General features: G+C 46.0%; 1 protein-coding gene across 1 annotated transcript; it reads right to left on the bottom strand.

The window, feature by feature from the left end:
- Positions 1-20042: 20042 nt before the first annotated feature.
- LOC309794406 (free fatty acid receptor 2-like) lies at positions 20043-22551 on the bottom strand. The gene has a single exon (XM_082605871.1). It carries the CDS (start codon positions 22485-22487, stop codon positions 21561-21563), a length of 927 nt encoding a protein of 308 aa, XP_082461997.1. The 5' UTR covers positions 22488-22551; the 3' UTR covers positions 20043-21560.
- Between the last annotated feature and the right edge of the window lie 355 nt (positions 22552-22906).

Raw genomic sequence — 22906 nt, 5'->3', positions numbered from 1 at the left:
AGAAGCTCACGCCAGCTCTGTGTGAAGAATGGTCTTCAGGGGAATGAAGTTGGAAGCAGAGCGATCAAATAGTTCACTGCAGTGAACACTGCAGTCATCTAGGGAAGGTTGATGATGGCATGGATTCAGGAGAATGTAGCAGGGGAGGTAGAGAGGATCCGTTGGGATTTGGGGTACATAACTTTAAATAAATAACAGTAAATGAAGAACTTCAGAATGCCAGAGAGAATGGAACTCTCCTGGGGAATTAGAGGGAAGATGATTCTAGACCAGTACATCCAAATGGACTTTAGATTTTGTTGCTCCCTTATGCCAGTGCAGTTCAGCCTACTTGCATTGTGTATTATGCTTTTTGAGCCCCTGAAGTGGCCTTATGATAGTATGAAGGTGACAGTTTATGCCCTTCCCCACTTGCATTCTCTTGTTTTAGCCACCACTTGTCCAGGCTTTCTCTATCATCCCAATAGTGGTGTCCTCCAACTCTGCAGCCGTCTCCAGTGCTGGTGCAGTACTGAAGAAGAGAAATAAGGAGCAGGTCAGGACTAGCATCTTAGGAGTACCCTTCAGACCCTGTCTCTGTTGGCCTCTGTAGTGGGCATCATGGGTTTTTGCCATGCACTGCTGGTAACCATACCCCAACCTTCCTCTGCAGAGACTCTCCCTCCTTCACTCTCTGCTCACCTGCTTACTGTTATCAGACTGGACTCTTGGCCAATAATATTATACCAGCTGTGGTGATGGAATAATGGTCCCTCCAAGAGATAACCACATCCTAATCCCTGGAACATTACATGGCAAAAAGAAAAAAAGAAAAGAAAAGAAAAGGATTTTACAGGTGTGATTAGAGTATTATGATAGAGAGATTATCCTAGATTACCTGGGTGGGCCTTAAACATCACAAATGTTCTTATAAGAAGGAGGCACAAGGAGATTTCAGACAGAAGAGGAGAAGGCAGTGTGATCACAGAGGTAGAGATTGGAACAATGTGGCCATAAGCCAAGGAATGTCAGCAGCCCCCAGGAGCTGGAGGGGGCAGAGAATGTGTTTTCCTCAGCCCAGTGATACTCGTTTTGGACTTTTAGCTTCCAGAACTGTGAGAGAATAAATTTCTGTTAAGCCACCCAGTTTGTGACAATCTGTTACAGCAGACACAGGAAACCAGTACATGAGCCAACATTTATTGCCCATTCAAATGATACTATGTACCAGGCACCGCACTAAGAGTTTTGCAAAGACGAACTCATTTAATCTTTCAACCCTTCTGTGAGGTTGGCATACTCATCCGCACTTTACAGATGAGAAAACTGAGATATAAAGAGGTTAAGTAATTTGCCTGAAGTCACACAGCTGGTAAAAAGAAGAGCTGAATTCTAAACTTGGGACCCAGGCAGTCTGGCCCTGGGGTCCACAGTGGTCACCACTGCGCTGTACTCCACAGTGTACTGGGAGGGTCCGATTAGAACCAATTTCCCTGGCATCCCCCAGAAGTCCTGTAAATCCCACACAGGAGGACACAAGGGCGCAGGCAAGGGTGTAAGGTCATGTCATCTGCATCCCACAAGGAATGTCTGCATGGTCTCCAGCCTTCCTGCCGGTGGCCCTCGCTCTTTCCCTGAAACCATGAAGGAATGACCTTCATCCCTAGTTTCCTAGGATCCACAGGTATCTCTCAGCCTTTCACATGTTCACGTTCCCGCTGTAACCTCAGATCCCAGATGTTGTGATCTTTCATTGGTCCCTCCCTGTCTCTAAATATTTTGGATACACAGGGAAGAGAGGGGAGACACCATTTACTGTTGCTCTCTACTAAATTTGCTGCGTCATTTAGCATATACGAGCAAGAATGTTTATAAGGTCCGGGATTTAAATTGTGAAATAGAAATAAGAACTTGGGAGAAGGCTGTTCCTTTATTCCTGGCATCTTGAAGAGGTTGTTTGACTTTTTCTTTCCTGCCTGATCCCTCTTCTCCACTGCTGTCCCTGCAGGGTTGACCTTCAGAGCAAGAATGGGATTAAAAAGTCCCCCACGTCTCATCCCCTTGGCCACCCACAGCTTCCAGCCCAGACCACTGGGTAGCTTTCATGGGCTCGAGTTACCCTTGGAAAAGATCAGAAGGCCTCTGGCTGTTACCTTGGATTGCCTTTCAGTGTTGCCCCTGAGTAAAAAAGGAGAGGCAGGAGAGTCTTTGGAAGTAGAAGTGGGACAAATTCTCTTAGTAAAGCTAGAAGTGCTTGCAGTCAGGTGCTGGCTGATCCTGCAAAAGCTGAGCCAACTCAGGGCAAAACTGAATGCTCTGTGTTCCTTTTCTCAGCCCAGCCTTCCCTCTGCTTTCTTTCCTTAACCTGCTTCTGTCACATATGCAAGTCATCTTCCCCTACTAGTTGTGGCATCACTGGAGTTTACCAGTGTAACTCCAGTTTGCAGAATCTTAGGAAACTTCAGTTAGACTGCTGATTCTCAAGAGGGGTGGGGAGAGCAGCAGGAACCCTTGGGGGTGGGCAGAGGGAATGATAGGACATGTGGCATTTCTCAGGAGAGGGGAAAGCCCTGGTTTTCTTAATGTAGTCTATAGAAAGTACGGTTTGTGTTGATCAAAAGTGGGAGTTGGTTAAAAATAGATTGAGAAACAGTGATGTAGTTGATATAATACTTTACTACTGGCACTCAGAAAAGTTTATATGAACCAAGACCCTCTGCATGTTGAGTCATCCTCTGCCAGCTCCTTCCATCGTTAGAAGAATTCAGGTCCCGTAGTGAGCAGTGAATACTTATCAAGAGAAGGTAGGATGGGACCATGCAAATGAAGTCTTCTTAGTTTAGCAGGTGTCTTCAGGGTCCTCCTTTTTTTTTTTTTTTTTTTTGCCTTGGGCCCTTGTGATGCCACGGCTGGAAGCCACAGTGAATTAGCACCTGAGAGTCCCCTTCTGTCTCAAGAAGTCTTTGCCACCGTGCATAAAGCTAAAAAGCTTGTATCTTAGTTGGGGACTGTCAAATGTGCCCGGAATGCCAAATAACAGAGACTTAAACACATAGAGCTTTCTTTTTCTCATGTCACACGAAGGAAATGGGGAATCCAAGGCTGGTGCAGCTGCTCAGGAGCAGCCCTCAAAAGCACACGCTCCTTCTAGCGTTTCTGTTCCACCATCCCTAGATTTTGGCTTTCTGCTTCTTAATCTTAAGAAGCATCTATATTTTGAGCAGAAAAACAAGGCGGGGGACGGGACAGAGAGCAAAAGACACATGAGAGCCAGATATATCCCTTTTAAAACTTTTTTTTTTTTTTTTTTTTTTTGTGGTACGCGGGCCTCTCACTGTTGGGGCCTCTCCCGTTGCGGAGCACAGGCTCCAGACGCGCAGGCTCAGCGGCCATGGCTCACAGGCCCAGCCGCTCTGTGGCATGTGGGATCTTCCCGGACCGGGGCACAAACCCGTGTCCCCTGTATCGGCAGGCGGACTCTCAACCACTGCGCCACCAGAGAAGCCCCCAATCTACCCCTTTTTGAATCAGGAAAATTATAGCTTTTCTAGAAGCCCTACCCAGCCAATTTCTGCCTAGTTCTCATTGGTTAGCAGTGTATCTCATGACAACTCCTGGTTACAAGGGCATCTGGGAAAATGATTATTAACTGAGCACTTTCCCAATCTGACAAAATTGGGTTAGGAAGAAGGGGAGAGTACCAAAATTATATAAATCTGGAATAACAAATATGGAGAGGAAGAATACTTCTAAGACTATAGTATCTATCATGGCCATAAAAAGGTGTGGAATTTTAGGGAGGGTTTTTAGAAATTGTTTTGATTGAAGGGTAACATATACACAATAAAGAGTACTAATCTTGGGGGTAAGCTGATGGCTTTTAACATTTATATACATTTGTGTGACCCCTTGACTGGATGAAGATAGAGACAATTTTCAGCACCTTTAAAAGTCCCCTCATGCCCACCTCAGTCAGCAACCTTCCCACCCCCAAGATACCCACTATTCCAACTTCTACCACTTAGAGAGGGATATTAACCATCATAAATGTTGGCAGGAAAACAGATGATGGATGGAGAAGAACAAAAGGGAAGAATAGGCCAAATAAATGGTTGCTTTTGTGATATTGCTGCTCTCCTTTGCCTCCTAAATTATTCTAATTCCATTTTGAAAATGGAATTTTAAATGTCATCAAAAAAAGTCATCAAAAACTGAAGAATGAAATTTTAGTTTGCTGTAAAGTTGATATATGCTGAAACTTCAATCAGTTAGGACTGGATTCTATTGTACATAATGTAACAACCCTAGGTAATTAATAGTGGTGTAAATAAGATAGAATTATATTTCTCTGTCACATAAAAGCAGCCTGAAGGTATGTAGTCGAGGATTGTGCTTGGCAGCCCCAGGAATACTTCGGAGCTCTCTAGCCCTCTGGTCTTCCAGTCCTAGGTGGCCTTAGTCCTCGTGGTCAAATATGAAACCTGGAACTCCAGCCATCACATCTAAGGTCCTGGCAACAGAATAGAGGAAGGGAAGAAGCGTTCACTCCTTCTCAATTTAACAGACTTCTTAGAAGTTCCACACAACACTTCTGCTAATAATTCACTGACAGGAACTTAGTCACAGGACCACACCCACCTGCAAAGAGGGCTGGGAAAGTGGTCTTTTAGCTGGGTGCAATGTGCTGTTAAAAACCGGACTTTTTAATAAGTGGAAAAACTGGTAGTCTCTTCCAAATTGCACTTCTGCAACTTTTGCAGGTGAGCCTCCTCTTCCCGCAATTCTGCCACCTTTGCATTGCATCCCCGGGGGCCTGTTGTGTGCCCAAGGAAGAACCCATCTCAACCTAAACCATCAGATCTGGCCTTCTCAGGGAAAAAAAACCCAGCAGATGGGATAGAATGTCCTACACAGAGCATTGCAACCAGCCACACTATTGTCAGGCTCTACGGCCCCTGGAGTCTCTCCTAGGATTGGATGAATATAATTCAAACCATGTTCTGAAAGCAGCAGTCAGTTTTGTCTTAGGGACACAAGGTTAGATGTAAGTAGTCTGTTAGCACCCCAGCCAGCTGTCACTGGGCAAAATGTAGATTACTTTTATTTGTATTTTTTTTTGACACGGGTGTCATCTGTTTCTCGGTGAAATAACCTAAGCACAGCACTGTAGGATAGGAGCCAGGAGCATGGCCACTGAAGCAGCAGCCATCCCACATGGGTGGTGGAGGGAGAGCCCCAGCTGTCCAGGAAAGCCACGCTGCTGTATACTCAGTGCCAGTCCAGCTGAGAACCGTGGGCCACAGGGTATGCTGCTGTGGAAGCAGAGGTGAGACTAGGTAAAGGCGAATGCAGACGCTTCTGGATTGGGCCGTTGAAGGGGTGGAAGTGGCAGGTCCTGGCAGCATTTGGCTAAGGACATGGATGAGGCTGCCAGGCCGGTCATGGATGCAGAGAATTGTGGAATCAAGTGAGGCTCTCTGAGAATGTTCTGCTTGAGTTGAGAAAAATTAGGATAAAGTACCTCCCTGATTGTATGTGCCTTTTCCCCACGCTTGACTGACTGAGCTTCTACCATTTGCTTCTTTGAAACATCTGTCAGTGCTTCCTTCCCCTCTCCCTCATACAAGGGTTAGTGACATCCTCGATGCAGTAAAGAGTGTATTTGTCAGAAATCCCATCCTGTGTCTCAGGGAGGGGCTGACGACTTACTTGCCCTGATTCCTCTCCTTGTTCTGGGAGAGACAGCAGTGAGTGGTGGCTTGAAGTGAAACCTGAGTTCCCTGCCCAGGAATTGGACCTGGGTAGCCTGGATGAAAACCAGGAATCCTAGCTGCTAGAGCACCCGGGACAAGAGGCTAGAAGCAAAGTTCCCCTGGCTCTTGCCCCATTTGAAAAATGAATTTCTCAAAGAGGCAAAGACTGTAAAATCCGGTACAAAGTTTATTATTGAAGACACAGGACAACAAGTGGGAGAGCACACGGAGAAACAGTTTATTTAAGACAGAAGCAAGGCAGAAATACACACCTGGAGAGAAAGAGTATGGGCATCCTCCCTAATGAGGAAGAGTGTAGTAAAGAGGCAGTTAAATCATTTATATAGGGGCAGTTCTTCCGAGTCATTGTTTACCTTTGGCCAATTATCCCATTTCTTTTCCACACCTGACCTACCCTAGGACCCTCCCAATATGCGTGCGCATCTTTTTGCCAAGATGGATTCCAGCACAGAGGCCTGTGGGAGGTTTGACAACACTTATTATGGGCTGGCGCCCCCTCCCTTTTGACCCCCGAGGAGCCTTCCTGTGCATGTGCAGCTGGGGAGGTTTCCCTGACCTCAGGAGTGATAGATGTGGCCGTCTTATCTCTTTACTCAGCAGGGCTCAGCTCCTGCCACTCACTTTGCCCTTGGAGTGTCCAGGGAAAACAAAGCTCCAATTTACCCTGCCTGACAAACTCCAGATGCTCTGCCCAGGGGCCCATCTGCCTCCTACCTCATCCTGACACCTCAGACTTGCCGCTTCTACCTTTCCTGGACAGGAAGTGTTCCTACAAGGATTTGGAAGTTTCAAAAGTGCTCTCCTGCCACAGGAAGGTAAGGTGATAACAAACATGACTATCTGCAAGTCGTACCAGTGTCAAATTCTGTCTAACTCTCCCAGATGCCCCTTGGGCTCTCTCTAGAAGGGTGAACTTGGTTTGACGGAAAAGAGGAGTTTGATGGCCCTTTTCTCAGTAAGATTATTCCAAGTAGTGTTCTTTGGCAGTTTAGGATTACAGCCTGTGCAGACGGAGTGTCTCTTGTCCTGAGGTCCCAGCAGGGATCTCAAGGCTGGCCCTGCCGGCTGAGAGTGGTTTAGCCGCTGCACGTGCCTGTAGCGTGTAGCTGAAGGCTGGGGTCAGCCCTGCTTGAACCACAGAAAGTGAGAGTGGGAAAAGGCAAGTTCCCAAAGCACCAAAGGAAGGAGTTCTATGTCAGGACGTGCTACGCTCAGGTCCCGTGCAATCCCCAGTCTGCACTGTGATGTTCCCCCTTCTCGCTCTCTCGAGAATGTGTAGTGGAATACTCATAACTGGCAATGACATTGTAACAGCTCACCTTGCATCTGCTCATTTCTTTGTTTACTTAAACTCACAAACCCTGGTCCTTTCAATTTTACCAGGAACCATTGACTTGTGTTTCTTGCCCCTGGTTGCCACATACCAGTGTGTCTCAACATATCTTTCGAGAAATGATGAGTTAAAGGACCAGATGAGGAGAAAGACATACCGGCCTGGCTGGGGATGGACCACTCTGCCTGGGGCTCCAGTCTGGCCTGGCACCCGTGTAAGCATCTGCCTGCATTCATATTCAGACTCCATCTACTTTTCTTCACTGGTGCCACCCGTCAGGTTGCTGCTCAGAGTGGCACCTTCCACTTAGTCCTCCAGAAGTTTCAGTGCTTATCTGGTGTGTGCTTTGCACCCCACTTCCCCAAACACCAACAGCGATCGGGGTGCTTCCCAAAGCGCTCCCAGGGAAAGTCGCCAGGCTTCTGGGAGGGGGTGTAGGTGTGTAAGCACCTTGCTGGCTGTTCTCTTCTAGGGCCACAGAGTTTTCCCATCCACAGGAGTCACTGGTCAGAGCACTTGGTGAGCTCTTCTGCAGCTGGCACTCGGCCTCCCCTCAAGTCTCTGCCCCTGTGAATTGATCTCTCAGAATCCAAGTTCTGACTGTTCTCCCAGGCCTCTCTTTACATCCGTAATTCACATAACCCAGATTTTCTTTCTAGGATGCTTTCAGGTCATTTCTGTTTACTGTGTCTTACCCCTTCCTTCCATTCTTTCTTCACTTCCCTTCCTCTCCTCCTCAACCCAGAGCTACGATGAATTCACCAAGTTCCTGTTCCTTTCCCAGCATGATCCAGTCAAAGCAGGTTAATCTCTCCAGTTTTGCATCGCACGGCATTCTTTGGCCAGCAGAGTATATTTCCTAGAAATTGAGATGCTGGCTTTCAAGTCCAGGGGCTCCAGCCAGCCCAGAAAGATGTTCTGGGTCCAGGCAGGCCCACTAAGCCCATTGCTGTCTGGGGAATGAGACTCCGCACTTGCTCTCACGCCTCCTCTCTTTCCCAGGTTCTATGCCTGGTTTCTGTGCCACCTCCTCCCTTCTCTCCAGTATCCTATTCCTGAGCGTCATGCGTCCCGGACAGCTATAGCCTCCCCAGATGCTCCCACAAGTCTCTTGGATCAGGAAACTGAGGGCAAGGTGACAACCAGATCATGCGTTTCATCTCTCTGTGAATGGAAGGGGCCGGAGCACCAAAGAAGACAAGCATCGTTCTTGTCTTCAAGGAATTTACATTCCAGTGGGTGGGGATAGGGCGAGAATACAACAGTATCTACATGAATATAGAGGATATATATATATATATATATATAATATATATATATATATATATATATGTATATATATTGCATGGCACATTCTATGAAGGAAATAAAATCAGATGGTACAATAGAGTTACGGTGTGCGTGTGGGGGGTGAGAGTGCTTTAACTGAGGAGTGGGGAAGTGTTCCCTGAAGGGGTGGCACTTGAGCAGAGACTTGAAGGAACCCTGCTGGGGCTGTGGAAGAGCTGAGGGAGGACAAGATAGTTTGTGCAAAGACCCTGAGGCAACACAAAGCTCAGTGTGATGGAGGAACTGAAAGGAGGCCAACGTGGTTGGGGCAGGATGCACCTGAGGGAGACTGATGGGAAATGAGGTCGGAGACGCGACAGCGGGGAGGGAAGGCTCATCACGTAGTGCAAGGGGAGGATTTGGGTTTCATCCCCAAAGTTATAGGAACCCATGGAAGGGCTTTCCGCAGAGAAATGAAATGATCTGATGTATGGTTTTGTTTTTTTTTTGCGGTATGTGGGCCTCTCACTGTTGTGGCCTCTCCCGTTGTGGAGCACAGGCTCCGGACACGCAGGCCCAGCGGCCATGGCCCACGGGCCCAGCCGCCCCACGGCACGTGGGATCCTCCCGGACCGGGGCACGAACCCATGTTCCCTACACCGGCAGGAGGACTCTCAACGCCACCAGGGAAGCCCTGATGTGTGGTTTTTGAAGGCCCCTCTGGTTACCTATTGGAGTACAAGAGTGTCTTGCTCTGCTGTCTGTCAGGGCTTTGATTGCCCCCAGGCACTGGGGAGGCCTAATGATGTAGGGACCCCCACGGGGACCTGGCGTCTGTCATTCACCCCTCCATCTCTCTCTGTCTCCCCGCTTCACTGGCCTCCTGCACAGGCCCACTTTCCAGACTAGTAGGAACATAGAGAAGACACTGTTCTTTGTGTCTCTTGACTAACTTTACTTGCATCCTTTTACTGTTATTATTTTCTACAGGTGTTTGTTACATTCTGATTTTAAGTGAACGACACAGACTCATGGGCAAGGAAATATCGGGAAGGAGGAGAGCGGCTTTTCTCCTTGAGTCTTTTCTTGCCACCCTTGCTGAGTATGAATATTACTGAGGAATCTCATTCTGGAGCAGAAGTCAAGCCGCAGGTGGTTCCCAGGATCCTTAGACCCCTGCTGTTACCTCCTTTCCACCCATGGTTGCCTGGGAACTGTCTGTTCTGCTCCTGTCCAGGTGTTAAGGCTGGATAAGCAGGGAGAGAAGGACCAAGCCGGGACGTCGCTGGCCTCACCTCCTCCCCCTTTTACAACCCTCTAGGCTGATATGGAATGAGAAACGCTACACTGCATGTCACACCCCACCCCTGTCCAGTGCTTTCCTGAGGTCAACGGAGATTCGCACTGAAAGCAGGCCCTACTCTGGCCTGCAGAGTATTAAGAGACTTTTCTATAGGCCAGCATTTGTTTCCCAGGCCTGGCTGACGCATCCCCTTTAGTCTCTGAGGAATAGAGTGTGGTGGGGGTATTTGGGGAGAGAGGGTATGGGATGCGATGGAGTAACCACTTTGAAAAAGCATATTTGATATAATTTATATTTCAAAACCCAAAATAGTTGTTTTATGATGTGAACCAGTGAAAGTCAGCTTCTGCTTTATTTTTACTAAAGGTCAAGAGGTAGTAAGAAGGCAAGATGGCATCTCAAGCCCAAGTCCATGGAGGGAGCTGTATCCAGAGCTAATTTAGGCAAAGCTCCAAGCTCCTCTCCAGATTCTATCCCAGCTCAGCACCTCCTTCATTGCCATCACCACATATAACCCATAGGGAGATGTAAGCAGGAGTGAAACACTCAAGTTTTAGAGTCATCAAGTTATATTCAAATGTCGGTTCCCATCCCATTTCTGCCCATGTGTTCTTTGGCAAGTTGCCTAACCTATAGTTAACCCACTAAACCCCTAGTTTCCGGAGTTGAGAGCATGGACTCTGGAGCCAGCTGTGTGGCTTGGAGTCCTGGTTCTGCTACTCGTTAGCTGTGTAACCTTGGGCAGGGTGACTCATCTCCAGGCCTCCCTCAGTTTCCTCATTTTTGGAATGGGACTAATACACCTACCTTGTAGGGTTGCTGTGAGGATTGGAGTGAATGTGTATATGTATGCATGCATGTATGTGTGTGTGTATACACGTGTACATATATGTATAAATGTGTGTATGTAAGTGGGTGCCTGGGGCATAGCAGGCATGTATAGTACTGGCTGTTACTATTATTATTTTATCTTTGTTTAGCATAAGGCTAAATTGTATGTGAGAAAAATAAGTCGATTTTTAAAAACTCCATAAGTAAATCATATTGCACGTGGTATGGGGACACAGAAGTTGTGATACTGCTGTTTGATAACTGAAGTGAAACGCGAGGCTGGACCACAGCGTTCTACCCTCTCCTTCACATCTCACTGCTTCCCGCTGACTTCTCGATCTTTTCCTGCTACTTCTTTTCTTTACTGGATTTTTCTATCGTGTAGCTTAAGGAAGACCAGCCTCCTTAGGTCTCTATTGAATTCTTCTAGCCCTCTCATCCTTCCTACTCCTCCACCTGAAGAATTATTCTCATGAGGATTCCAGAGTCCCATAACCACTCTCCCCTCCAAGAGGGGAAGACACCTATTGTATCATAGATCAGCAGTTCTCAAAGTGTGGCCTCTGGGCCGGCAGCATCAGCATCACCTGGGAACTTGCTGGAAATGGACATTCTTGACCCCTCACCCTAGACCTGCTGAATCAAAAACTCTGGGGGTAGAGCATTGCGATTTGTCTTTTAACCAGCCCTTCAGGAGATTTTGGCGCACACTAAGGTTTGAGAGCCACTGTCACAGAGGAAGGGTAGGTCCAGTGGCTTTGTGATGTTGTTCAAGTTCACAGTCCTGTTCTGGACACCTGGTGCTCATGTGAAACTGTAAGTCTCAGTTGTGAACACAGGGACCAGAGGCAGAAGGGGAGGTCGAAAGGGAGCCAGCTGGCCACTCTGAATGCCTTTTAGCCTGGTTCCCTCCTGAACCTTCCAAAGGCAGAGCTCAGGGATGTCAGCCAGGCAGTCGGGGAGACAGGCTGGATTCCCATGTGGGCTCTGTCTTGATGAGCTGTGAGGTCTTGGGGAGTCCCTTAACCTCTCTGGGCTTCCTTGTGGGTTGTAGCCCTGTGTGAATAGAGCAGGATTGTTTGGGGGAGTAAGTGAGGTAACATTTGCAAAAACACTTTGCAAGACTGAAAATAGTCCGCTACTGTAGATTGTAACCAGACAAGTAAACTCTTTCCTGGAGTGATCCTCAACTTTTTTCCAGTGGCCGCACGTGGGACAGATTATGCTCCCATGCTGGACAAACTCCCAGAGCATTCCACCTGCAACTTCTCCCATTCCTCTCTTGCTCAGCAGAGAGAATGTTGACAGCTTGAGTCAGAAGTTCCAAAGAGCAGAAATGATGTCTCTCTGCCTCGTGGCCATGACCTTGTCAGTTCCCTCGGCCCCACGCTAGCCCCGTTCAGCACTGGGCAGTATTCCCATCAGCATCTCGCTAACCCTCCTCTCTTCTCCCTCCCTGGTTCGGTCCATCTCTTGGAAGTGAACCCCTTGCCTTGTCCCCAACAGCGTGGCCCTCTCCTGAGTCCTTCTACTCTATGCCATCAAAGGCCCTTTCCCAGAGCTCAAGCAGCCACCTAAGAACTTCGCTTTACTCTGATTTTTTATTGAGCAAGAGGGTGGCGGCCTCCAAAAGGAAGTCTTCAGGCTCCTAGCGAGGGGGCAGAGTTGGAGCCGCCTCTCCTCATCTGGCTCTTCTCCAGGGTCAGGCTTCTACCAAGACGGCCGTGCCATTGGCAGAAAGTCAATAGCTGATTACTTCTCTGTCTTTCCTCAGAAAGCCCTGTCTTGGCAACTCCATCGAAAGGGGTCCTCTCCTCCGTATTACAATACTCTGCTGTGTTTTCTTCATCGTGTTTTACCGAGACCTAAAATTGCTTTGTTTGTCAACACTTCTTGGTGACTGAGAAGTGCTACTCAGGTCACAGGCTGGGTTTTCTAATGCTCCGGTAAAAGCTCTTTGTTGTGCCTAGTAATTAGAAACACACACGTAGGCATACTTTCAGGTTAAGCAAACAAGCATTTTTTATTTGCTGCTTCTCACCACCCCTTGGCCCAGAAATGAGGAGGAAGCCGCACTTATATTATCAAAACAACATTGTGAACTCTCTGGAGTCTTTTATTATTATTGTTACTTTTTATTTTTTTGGCCACATTGCGCAGCATGCAGGATCTTAGTTCCCCAGCCAGGGATCGACCCTGAGACCCCTGCAACGGAAACGCGGAGTTTTAACCACTGGACCGCCAGGGAAGTCCCTGGAGTCTTTTATTAGTTTGGTCACATAGTAATCGTCTAAAGTGCATCTTATTCCTGGAGAGTCCAAGTGCTAGACCTGAAAGGATGTACCAGTATCCTCCAACTCCAGGGCACTTCCATAACATAAACCTCGTGCGAGCTGGTAGCTTCTCTGTCTCGTTGACCATAGTATTCCCCGCACCTTGAGCAAGGCCTGACGTGGAGCAGATACTCTGTAAATATAGCTGAATGAAGGAATGAAAGACAGATAAGGATGCGGGCTGGTGTCTCCATCTCTGGAGAAAGGAGTGGGCCTTTGTCTTCCTGACACCTTGCAGTGAGAGCCTTTTGGGAGACCTAGCATCATGGTTTAGAGCATGTGAAACATTTAGAACAGTGCCAAGCCCACAGGAAGTTCTCTATAATGTTCCCTGTTCTCCGCGACCCAGGCAGAGGCCCCAGCAGACTCATTTCCCCTCCCGGGATCCTAACGTTTAGCCCTTTCGTGCTCCTTGCAGTACACCCAGTGGATGTTGGACAAAATTCTGTACCGCTGTCTCTGAGTCCCCCCCACTGGCTCCTGACTTTTCAGGAAGCTGGTGGAATAAAAGGAGCACTGGACCTGGAGGATCAACATAGATTCTGGTTCAGGTGTGAACATTGCCTGGCTGTATATCTGTGAGGGAGCTACTTAGCTTCTCTGGACCTTGGAGCCTCACTGATGCAGAAGGCATAAGAAACCAACTTCAGTGATTATCATCTTATGACTCAATTGTGATTATATGTGTGGAAACACTTTTAAAACTGCAGAACAGGAACTTCCCTGGTGGTACAGTGGTTAAGAATCCGCCTGCCAATGCAGGTGACAAGGATTCAAGCCCTGGTCCATGCCATGGAGCAGTTAAGCCCGTGCGCCACAACTACTAAGCCTGCACTCTAGAGCCTGCAAGCCACAGCTACTGAGCCCTTGTGCCACAACTACTGAAACCCAAACACCTAGAGCCTGTGCTCTGCAACAAGAGAAGCCACTGCAACGAGAAACTCGCTCACTGCAACAAAGAGTAGCCCCCGCTCGCTGCAACTAGAGAAAGCCCGGGCGCAGCAACAAAGACCCAATGCAGCCAAAAATAATAAATAAATAAATAAATTTATTTATTTTAAAAACCGCTGCAGAACACACTTCTTCTGATTTAAGTTATTGTTGTTAACCAAGCAACTGATCTATTAGAGCACCGAAGGCAGTCCCCAGCATGCCCAGAACTATGTGCCATTCCTTGTCCATGTGCTTTGCCTCTAACCCTTGCATGTCAAAATGCAAATGAGTTGGTGAAATTATGAGAAAGATAGCTTCAAATCTGCTCTAATTTATTTTTGAAATATCATAAAAGGTATATTTCAGAAACATCCATTCTTTATTATTGGTGACAAATTATTTACCAAATGTTTGTATTAATACCTTCGTTCTAAGTGACAGAAACTTGCCCAGGCTGATTAAGGAAAAATGGGAAGTTTTGGCTATGTAATTGAAGAGTCTGGGGCAAAGCTGCTTCAGGAATGGCCCGATCCAGGTGTTTAAACGAAGCTGTTGGTCATGTGTCTCCATGTCTTAGCTCTGTTTTCTTATGCCAGCTTCATTCTCAGGCAGGCCCTTTCCAAGTAGTGGCAAAGGTGGCTCCCCAAAGCTCCAAGATTACATTTTACCAGCCTAACAACCCTGTGGAAAGAGTGTGCCTCTTTCCAAATCATTCCAGAAGAATCTAGAAATGGTTGACTCTGGATGGACTGGCTTAGGCATGAACCCAAGTCTGGGTGGCATGCCCTCCCCTGCAGCTGGTCTGGAGCCAGCCTTTTTCCCCCAACCCCCCATCCCATGCCACATGGACTGAGAGTAGAGAAGGAGTGATTGACTAAGGGAAAAGTGGGATGCTGTTACCAGAAGAAGGAGGAAAGGATGCTTGGCAGGCAAAACTCCAGGTATCCACTCGCGGCAGGTCACCACCCAGGAAACAGGCTCAGCACAGAAGTAAGGACTGTTAGATCATAGGCCAGCTGAACACCAGGGCATTAACCTACTCTGACGAGGAAGACCAGTTCTGCTTGGTGCCTCCCCACCTCAACTTATGTAATCCCTCCACCAGTTTACCTCAAGTCCTCACTCAGTTTTCTTGACCTTTACTATTCTGGCTTCACCCGTCCACTGGCAGTGAACTCCTCACCTTGTTCCCCAACTGGGTGACCCTGTGGTCACTTGGGCCTCTCATCCTTTTCCCTTTCTGGGTCAGATTTTAAGGTGCTTTCTCCCAGGCACGTGCTCTGTGTTTTGGATGACTAGCCTCATCCCATTCCCGAGCAGATGGCTCTCAGAGTTCAGCCCTGAACGGACATTTACCAACTTGTGGAGGTGCAGAGACACAGGTACTTTCTGCCATCTCAGGGTCTCCCAGGAGCCAAGAACATTTACACTTGAACTTGCAATGTGTCAGGAAGTGGAAGTTCAAGAGTTGAGCTCTTTCTCAGGCCACTCAGCCCTCTCTGTTTCCCCAAAACTCTGTTTCCACAAATCTAATTTATCTTCTCTAGATCTCAAGCCATGATTATTCTTTCACATGTGGTTCTGCTTTCATAATTCAGGTATCCCGTTTTACATCTTTTCCTGGGCTAACCAAACGAACTTGCATATGAGTTTGCTCAGGTACTCCTGTCCCTGCCCTTCCTTGCCCTCACTCCTTGTTTGGTCTGTCTTCCCTAGTCAGACTCCAATTGAATTGGCTATTCCTCAGCCCTGTCTCACAAAACCACTCTAGAATCCCTAGACACATGAGTACCTAAGAAGAAAGTGGGGCCACGTGTTCAACTGTCCCCAGAGGGCTGGGGTCCTGACACAGCCCGTCACTGTGTGCAGGCAGGGCCTCTGATTCTGTCTCCCAGTGTCCCGTCCCCTGACTCTGCATCGCCGCTGCCTTTTCCCCACCTCAGCTCTGCTTAAACCACATCGAGGGGCCTCCCTGGTGGCGCAGTGGTTGAGAGTCCGCCTGCCGATGCAGGGGATGCGGGTTCGTGCCCCGGTCTGGGAGGATCCCATATGCCGCGGAGCGGCTGGGCCCGTGAGCCATGGCCGCTGGGCCTGCGCATCCGGAGCCTGTGCTCCGCAACGGGAGAGGCCACAACAGTGAGAGGCCCGCATACCGCAAAAAGAAAAAAAAAAAAAAAAAAAAAAAAAAAAAAAAAAAAACCACATCGATCCAAGATGACTCCAGTTTCCTTGGAAGCCATTTGACAAAAAAACATAAATACATGATAGATGATGCTTCATGGTTCCACAGGAACTGTGTCTTGTCTTGGCCCATGTTATATGGCCCAGAACCAACAGAGGCTACATTCTCATCCCCACGAACCAGGACACTTGACACTGCCACCCCCTAGATTCCCCCCTCAGAATCCCAGCATCTTATTTTCTTTTTATACCATTGTCAATCTGAGCTCTCCTCCAGGACCCAGACTTCCTTCCAGTCACCATTTCTCCCCAGCACATGTGCACTTCCCATATAAACAACAGAATGGGGGGAGAACCCCCTCTCTGCTACATTTAATTGTATCATTCTACCTTCATGCTCTCCTGGAATGTTCCTAACAATCTGGATTTGGTTAAGAAAGATGAGGAATGGGGAGAGGGACCACTCTCCTTTACCCCAGGGGCCTGGAAAGGTTCTCTGCCCCACTTTGCCCATGTGTACATATGTATATTGACATACACACATAGTCCATATACATGTACATGCCATGTGTTTGGCGCATATGCCAATCCACTGGGTTACTTTGAGGGTCTCAGGCCTCACTTGAACTCCTTTTCCTGTTGGCAGGTAGTGCATGGCTGGTCTGTTCCCTCCTGGTCATGACCTTATGTTGACTACAAGCCCAGAGTTGGAAGAAGAGCTTGTGGGAAGGAAGGTGGTAGTGGTAGTGGGGTTTCTGTACTATGAGTCTTTTTTTTTTTTGCTTTTCAGAAAGAGCTGGATTTATGCTCTCACTTTGGCAGTTTCTGCTGAAACTGAAACTGCAGACGCCAGTGCTCACAGTATTTCCCTCCTTTGAGGAATTTTCCCACAAGTGTACGAAAAGACATGTACAAGGATGTTCGAAGCAGTACTGTTATGCTGGTAGAAAATCTTCAAGTCCACAAATCATTTCACTCTTCCCTGCCTTCCTCTTATCACTCTGCACCCTGCCCCCGTAGCAGGGCTTCCTCATGGGGGTGATATTGTAAATGCTAGAGTTGGCCTCTTAGTAGGCTTCTCGTAAGCCATCAGTTCTCCAGCTAAGTGGGGATGGGGGCATATAGCCTCTGCCAAGTGAGCTGGTGACGATCTCAGAGGGATATTATGCAAGTAGGATGGAGTGGGTGGCTTGAAAATACATGTTTAACATAATTTTATATTTGCCAAACAATAATACACTGCACAGTGCTCCAGGAATTATGTATTTTATCAGCAGGTGCAACAGTAGTTCCGTTGAGCTAGATTATATGAACTAGATGTTATCAAGTACTCTAACTGCAAAATAGGGGCTTTCACTGTAGCTTTGCAAACCTCCCACGCATAAAGCACACTAAGTGTGTTCATAAATTTTACCCTGATGAGCTTTCCTTAATCGTTTTCTTTTAAGGATACTTTTTTTTTTTTTTTTTTTTCGGTACGCGGGCCTCTCACTGTTGTGGCCCCTCCCGTTGCGGAGCACAGGCTCCGGACGCTCAGGCTCAGCGGCCATGGCTCACGGGCCCAGCCGCTCCGCGGCATGTGGGATCTTCCCAGACCGGGGCTCGAACCCGTGTCCCCTGCATCGGCAGGCAGACTCTCAACCACTGCGCCACCAGGGAAGCCCAAGCATACTTTTTTAAAGATTTTTTCTTGATATGGACCATTTTTAAAGTCTTTATTGACTTTGTTACAGTATTGCTTCTGTTTTATGGGGGGGGTGTTGTTTTTTCTGGCCACGAGGCATGTAGAATCTTAGCTCCACGACCAGGGATTGAACCCACACCCCCTGCATTGGAAGGTGAAGTCTTAACCACTGGACCACCAGGGAAGTCCCCTTTCTTTAATCTTTGCTGAAAAAAAATCAAATGTACAGTTTTTTTCAGGATGACACTGGCAATGATAATTAGTATTGAGCCTTCCCCTTCCTCCAGTTAATATAACTTCTAAGATCAGAAATTCTATCTATATTTTAGAACAGCATATCACCACCTAAATGAAGGTGAGTAATCTTGTCCCATAAAACAAAAAGAAAAACTCCAGTGCAAAAAATCTTTAGAACAAGATTCTTGACTAGCATAAAGTGATGAACATGTTGGCCTGTGCAGAGCAATTATATATTATTTATCTAAACCAGTTTTGTTACTTTCTGTCTTGTGATAGAATTGTTCTGGTTTTTACATCTCACTTATTACATCAAAAAGCTTTGCATTTCACCAGGCAGACTTTAAACTCACATCTATGAAAGTTTAAGTGGCATTAAACTTTAACTATGAAATTTTGAATCATTAGATGCTTAAACACCAAGTAGCATGATGTTTTATGTATGTTCAATTGCATTCATCAGAACAAGCATGTTTGTCATCTAACTGGACCAACAGTTCTCAAACTTGTTGATCTCGGGACCCTTTCATACTCTTAGAAATTACTGAGGACCCCAAAGAGATTTTTTGCATTTATATAGATTTTAGATGTTGACATTCACGAAAGCTATTGACATTTACCATATTAGAAATTAAAACTTTTATTTTTAAAATATGTATTAATTTATTTAAAAATAATAATCGTAAGACCATTATATGTTAATATAAATAACATATCTCCATGAAAATAACTTTGTTTTAAAAAAAAAACTACTGAGAAGAGTGGCATTGTTTTACATTTTTGCAGATCTCTTTAATGTCTAGCTTAATAGAAGGCAGCTGTTTTCTCATATCTGTTCTGCATTCAGTCCATTGTGATATCATGTCAGGTAGTCTCTGAAAAACTCCACTGTACATTAATTTGTGAGAGAATGAGATAAAAAAGGAATTAATATCTTAATATCATTATGAAAATAGTTTTGATCCCACAGATCACTGAAACGATCTTTGGGCCCCCCAGGGGTCTCCAGACCACATTTTGAGAGCTGCTCTACTAGATTCACATAGTTAGATGCCATCTGGATTGGTTTTTCCTTAATTTGTGCTATTTAAAGGGAAGAAGAAAGAAAAGGTGGAACCAACTAAGGCACTCCTAATATAGTAAAATATCTAAAATAACCACTAAAGTAATAAAACAGGGCATAAAATATCCAAGTCAGTGATATGAGAAATCAATATGAGAATGATATGAGAAATGAAAAGAAATAAAACAACTTAATCCTAATGGATGGCAAGGGAAGTAAAAAAAGAAATATTAAAAGATGAGGAAAATAGAAAGCACAAAATAAGATGGTAAATGTTTCTTTTCTTTAAAATTTATTTAAATGAATGTGTTCACTGTGGTAATTCATCTGACCAGTACACTTATTATTATGCCATGCATGATATGTGTGTACCTTTCAGTATGTATGTACACTTCAATGAAAGTGTTTAAAAATAGATGGCAGAAATAAATCCAAATTTATTGGAAATTATTATTATATAAATATAAATGAATGAAATCATGTAGTTAAAAGACATATACTGGGGCTTCCCTGGTGACGCAGTGGTTGAGAGTCCGCCTGCCGATGCAGGGGACATGGGTTCGGGCCCTGGTCCGGGAAGATCCCACATGCCGCGGAGCGGCTGGGTCCGTGAGCCCTGGCTTCTGAGCCTGCGCGTCCAGAGCCTGTGCTCCACAACGGGAGAGGCCACAACAGTGAGAGGCCTGCGTACCACACACACACACACAAAAAGACATATACTTTTGAATCATAGGACCAGACTACAGGAAAATCCAACCACTGCATATATTGCTTATAAAAGACACATTTAAAACATAAGGTTATTGAAAGTTTGAAAGTGAAAGGATGGACAAAAATGTACTAGGCAAATACTAATAAAATAAAAACAAGTTGACGTGGCTATATTAATATCAGACAAAATAGATTTTAAGGCAAATTAATGTTGAAAGACATTCAACAATCTTAGAAGACAGAACTATAAGGAGAAATAGACAAATTCACCATCATAGAAGGAGCCTCTAACACACCTCCTCATGCAACTGATAGATCAAACAGACAAAAGTAAATAAAGGTTTTATGATCTTTAATTTGAACATTACAAATTAACAAGTTTGATCTAAAGCATATAGAGAGAACCCAGCACTCAACAATTGCAGAATCTATATTCTTTTCACACCTGGAGCATTAGATGGACTATATTGTAGGCCAAAAAGCGATTCTCAACAAATTTCAAAGAAATGGTACTATTCAAACAGTATTCTCTGATGGCAGTGCAATTTAGTTAGAAATGAAAAACAAGAAGATCAAGAAAAAAATCCATATGCTTGAAAATTAAGAACCATTTTTAAACCCAAGGGTCAAAGAAAAAAATCATATGAAAATTAGAGCCTATTTAGAACTCAAAATAATGAAAATTCTGCAAATCAAAATTGTGGCATCCCACTAAAGCTGCTCTTAGTGGGAAATTAATAGCCTTATATACTTACATTAGCAAAGAAGAAAGGCTAAAATTAATGAGTATCCAACCTTAAAAAGTAGGAAAAGGAACAACTGAAAAGACTCACTAAAGTAGAAGGAAGGAAACGATAAAGACAAAATTAGACATCAATGAAATAGAAAACAGGATAAATGCCAGAGAAGAGCTGGGTTTTTTGAAAAGACAAATTAACAGACCTCTGGCAAGATTGATCAAGGAAAAAAAGCATATAAATACACAATGTTGGGGATTGAAAATAAGACATAACTACTAAGAAGTATCCTGACCCAAGTTTCTTCACACCACCACTGACTTTTCTCTGAAAACTTTTTTCTTGCCCATTTTGTAGACCTGAGCCAGAAACTGCTTTGATCAGGATACTTGTCCTCTGGGCTCACATGCAAGGACCTCATCTTCTTCTCCAGACACCTGCCTGTGCTGGATGTTCAGACCCAATAATTGGAACCCCCGCCTGCTTCTGATTTAGGGCAAAGGATAGAGCTAAGAATTCTATAGTAGATACAGGCATACCTTGGAGATATTGTGGGTTTGGTTCCAGACCACAGCAATAAAGTGAATGTCACAATAAAGTGTCACGTATTTTTCGGTTTCCCAGTGCATGTAAAAGTGTATACTGTACTGTAGACTATTAACTGAACAATAGCATTATGTCTGAAAAAACAACGTACATACCTTAATTTAAAAATACTTTGTTGCTAAAAAGTGCTGGCCATCATCTGACAATACAGGATTGCCACAAACCTTCAAATTGTGAAAAGTGCAATGTCTGTGAAATGCAATATAATGAGGTATGCCTGTAAATTAATACTACCATCTTATAGACGCTGAGTGGGGAAGGCAAGGAATTCCAAGACTCTGATATTCGAGGATAAGAGGGCCTGTGCCTTCCCATGAAGCAGTATTAGCCACAAATGAGGAAATGTCATAAACCACAGGGAACAACGTGAAAACACTCTCCCAGTGGATGACTTGGATTTGCGAGGCCCACTGCTTTTCTTTGCCCCTTAAGCTAGGCACAGGAGAACTCACCCCGGTTCTGTTACATTGTTCCCCTTTTTGAGCTCCATCCCCCGTAGAAACTTAACACCAAGCTGACAAATCTAGTTTCCTGTGAAGCTGACATTGGCCACACCGAAGCTCCCGTTTCCTCTCTTTGTAGCCAGCTATGCAGCTCTTCTCTTCCAGAACCCTGACAGTGAGGCACCCCAGCTCTGCAGCCTATTTAGCCTTTTGTCAAAGGCTTTGCGCACAGCTGAGGAGGAGAAATAGAAAATCAAAGGGTCCATGCAAGCATTGAGAGCGCTGAGCATCACTATGCCCACCCGCCACCTTTCACTTGTGTTATGAAAGAACCCTATCACGTGAGACACATTGTAGGTCCCAAAACATACCAGGAAATTGAACAGGGTCACAACCACCAGCCCCACGGCTCTCCAGCGCTTCTGGGAACCCACTTGGGTCTGGGAGAGAATGATTCGCACAAAACGCCAGTAGCAGAAGATGGTGACCACCATGGGGATGAAGAAGAGGACGAGGCACATCTCTAGCCGCACAGGAAGCACCACCTTCAGCTGCTCTGTGGTGAAGTTGTCATAGCAAACAGAGAGGTTTTGGGCATCACTCGTCGACTTGTTGGTTGGTAAGTATTGGGCAACGAACACAACGCTACAGTGTCCAAGGGACAAGATCCAGGAGGCCACAGCAGCAATCACTCCGTACATGGGCCGGCGGGACAGCTTGTACCGCATGGGGAAAGCCACACTACGGTAGCGCTCGACGCTGATGCCCACCAACATCCACGTGCTGCAGTAGATGCTGCTGTAGAAACCATAGCTAGTGAGGGCACAAAGTAGGTTCCCCAAGGGCCAGAAAAAATTATACGCAGCCTCAACCATCTTGAAGGGCAGGAGCAGCAGCAGCAGGAGGTCCGCCAGCGTCAGGCTGAGCAGGAGGATGTGGATGGGTGCCGGGTTAGGCTTGCGGACGCGCCCCACAAAGGCCTGCAGCGCCAGGAGGTTGGCAGGGAGACCAAAGAGTAAAGATATAAAGTAGATGAAGAGAAATCCCAGGCTTTGGAGACTTGAGGCCATCTTTCCTGAAGAGACAAAAGATGGTGTCAGAATCCTCTCTGACTTTGGGTTTCCCAGCCCCAAACCAAGGCGAATCAGATTCTTTGCATCTCCCCTCCATGCTTCACTGAGTGATTATTCCTAACCCTGAAGGCAGAGTGCTATTCTGCTTCCTGTGTGCCAGGGAGAAAGAAGGTCTCCTTGCTTCACAACCAAATTACTTCTTTAGAATACTCCCCCTCTCCATTTCCACTCTACAAATAGAGAGAGAGAGAGAGAGAGAGACCTAAGAGTTTTGATGTCTCAGAAGCTCCCACAGGAAAAGTTCTGAGGTCTCCAAGTCCCCACTAGAAAGGGCACTTTGTGAGAGCAGTGCCATCATCTGTCTTGTTCCCCATTTTGTCTCCAGTACCTAGAACTGTGCCTGACACATAGTAGGT

Source organism: Mesoplodon mirus (assembly GCF_964341445.2).
Source record: "Mesoplodon mirus genome assembly, chromosome: 19".
Classification (NCBI taxonomy): domain Eukaryota; kingdom Metazoa; phylum Chordata; class Mammalia; order Artiodactyla; family Ziphiidae; genus Mesoplodon; species Mesoplodon mirus.
This window is presented reverse-complemented; position numbering and strand designations above follow the sequence as displayed.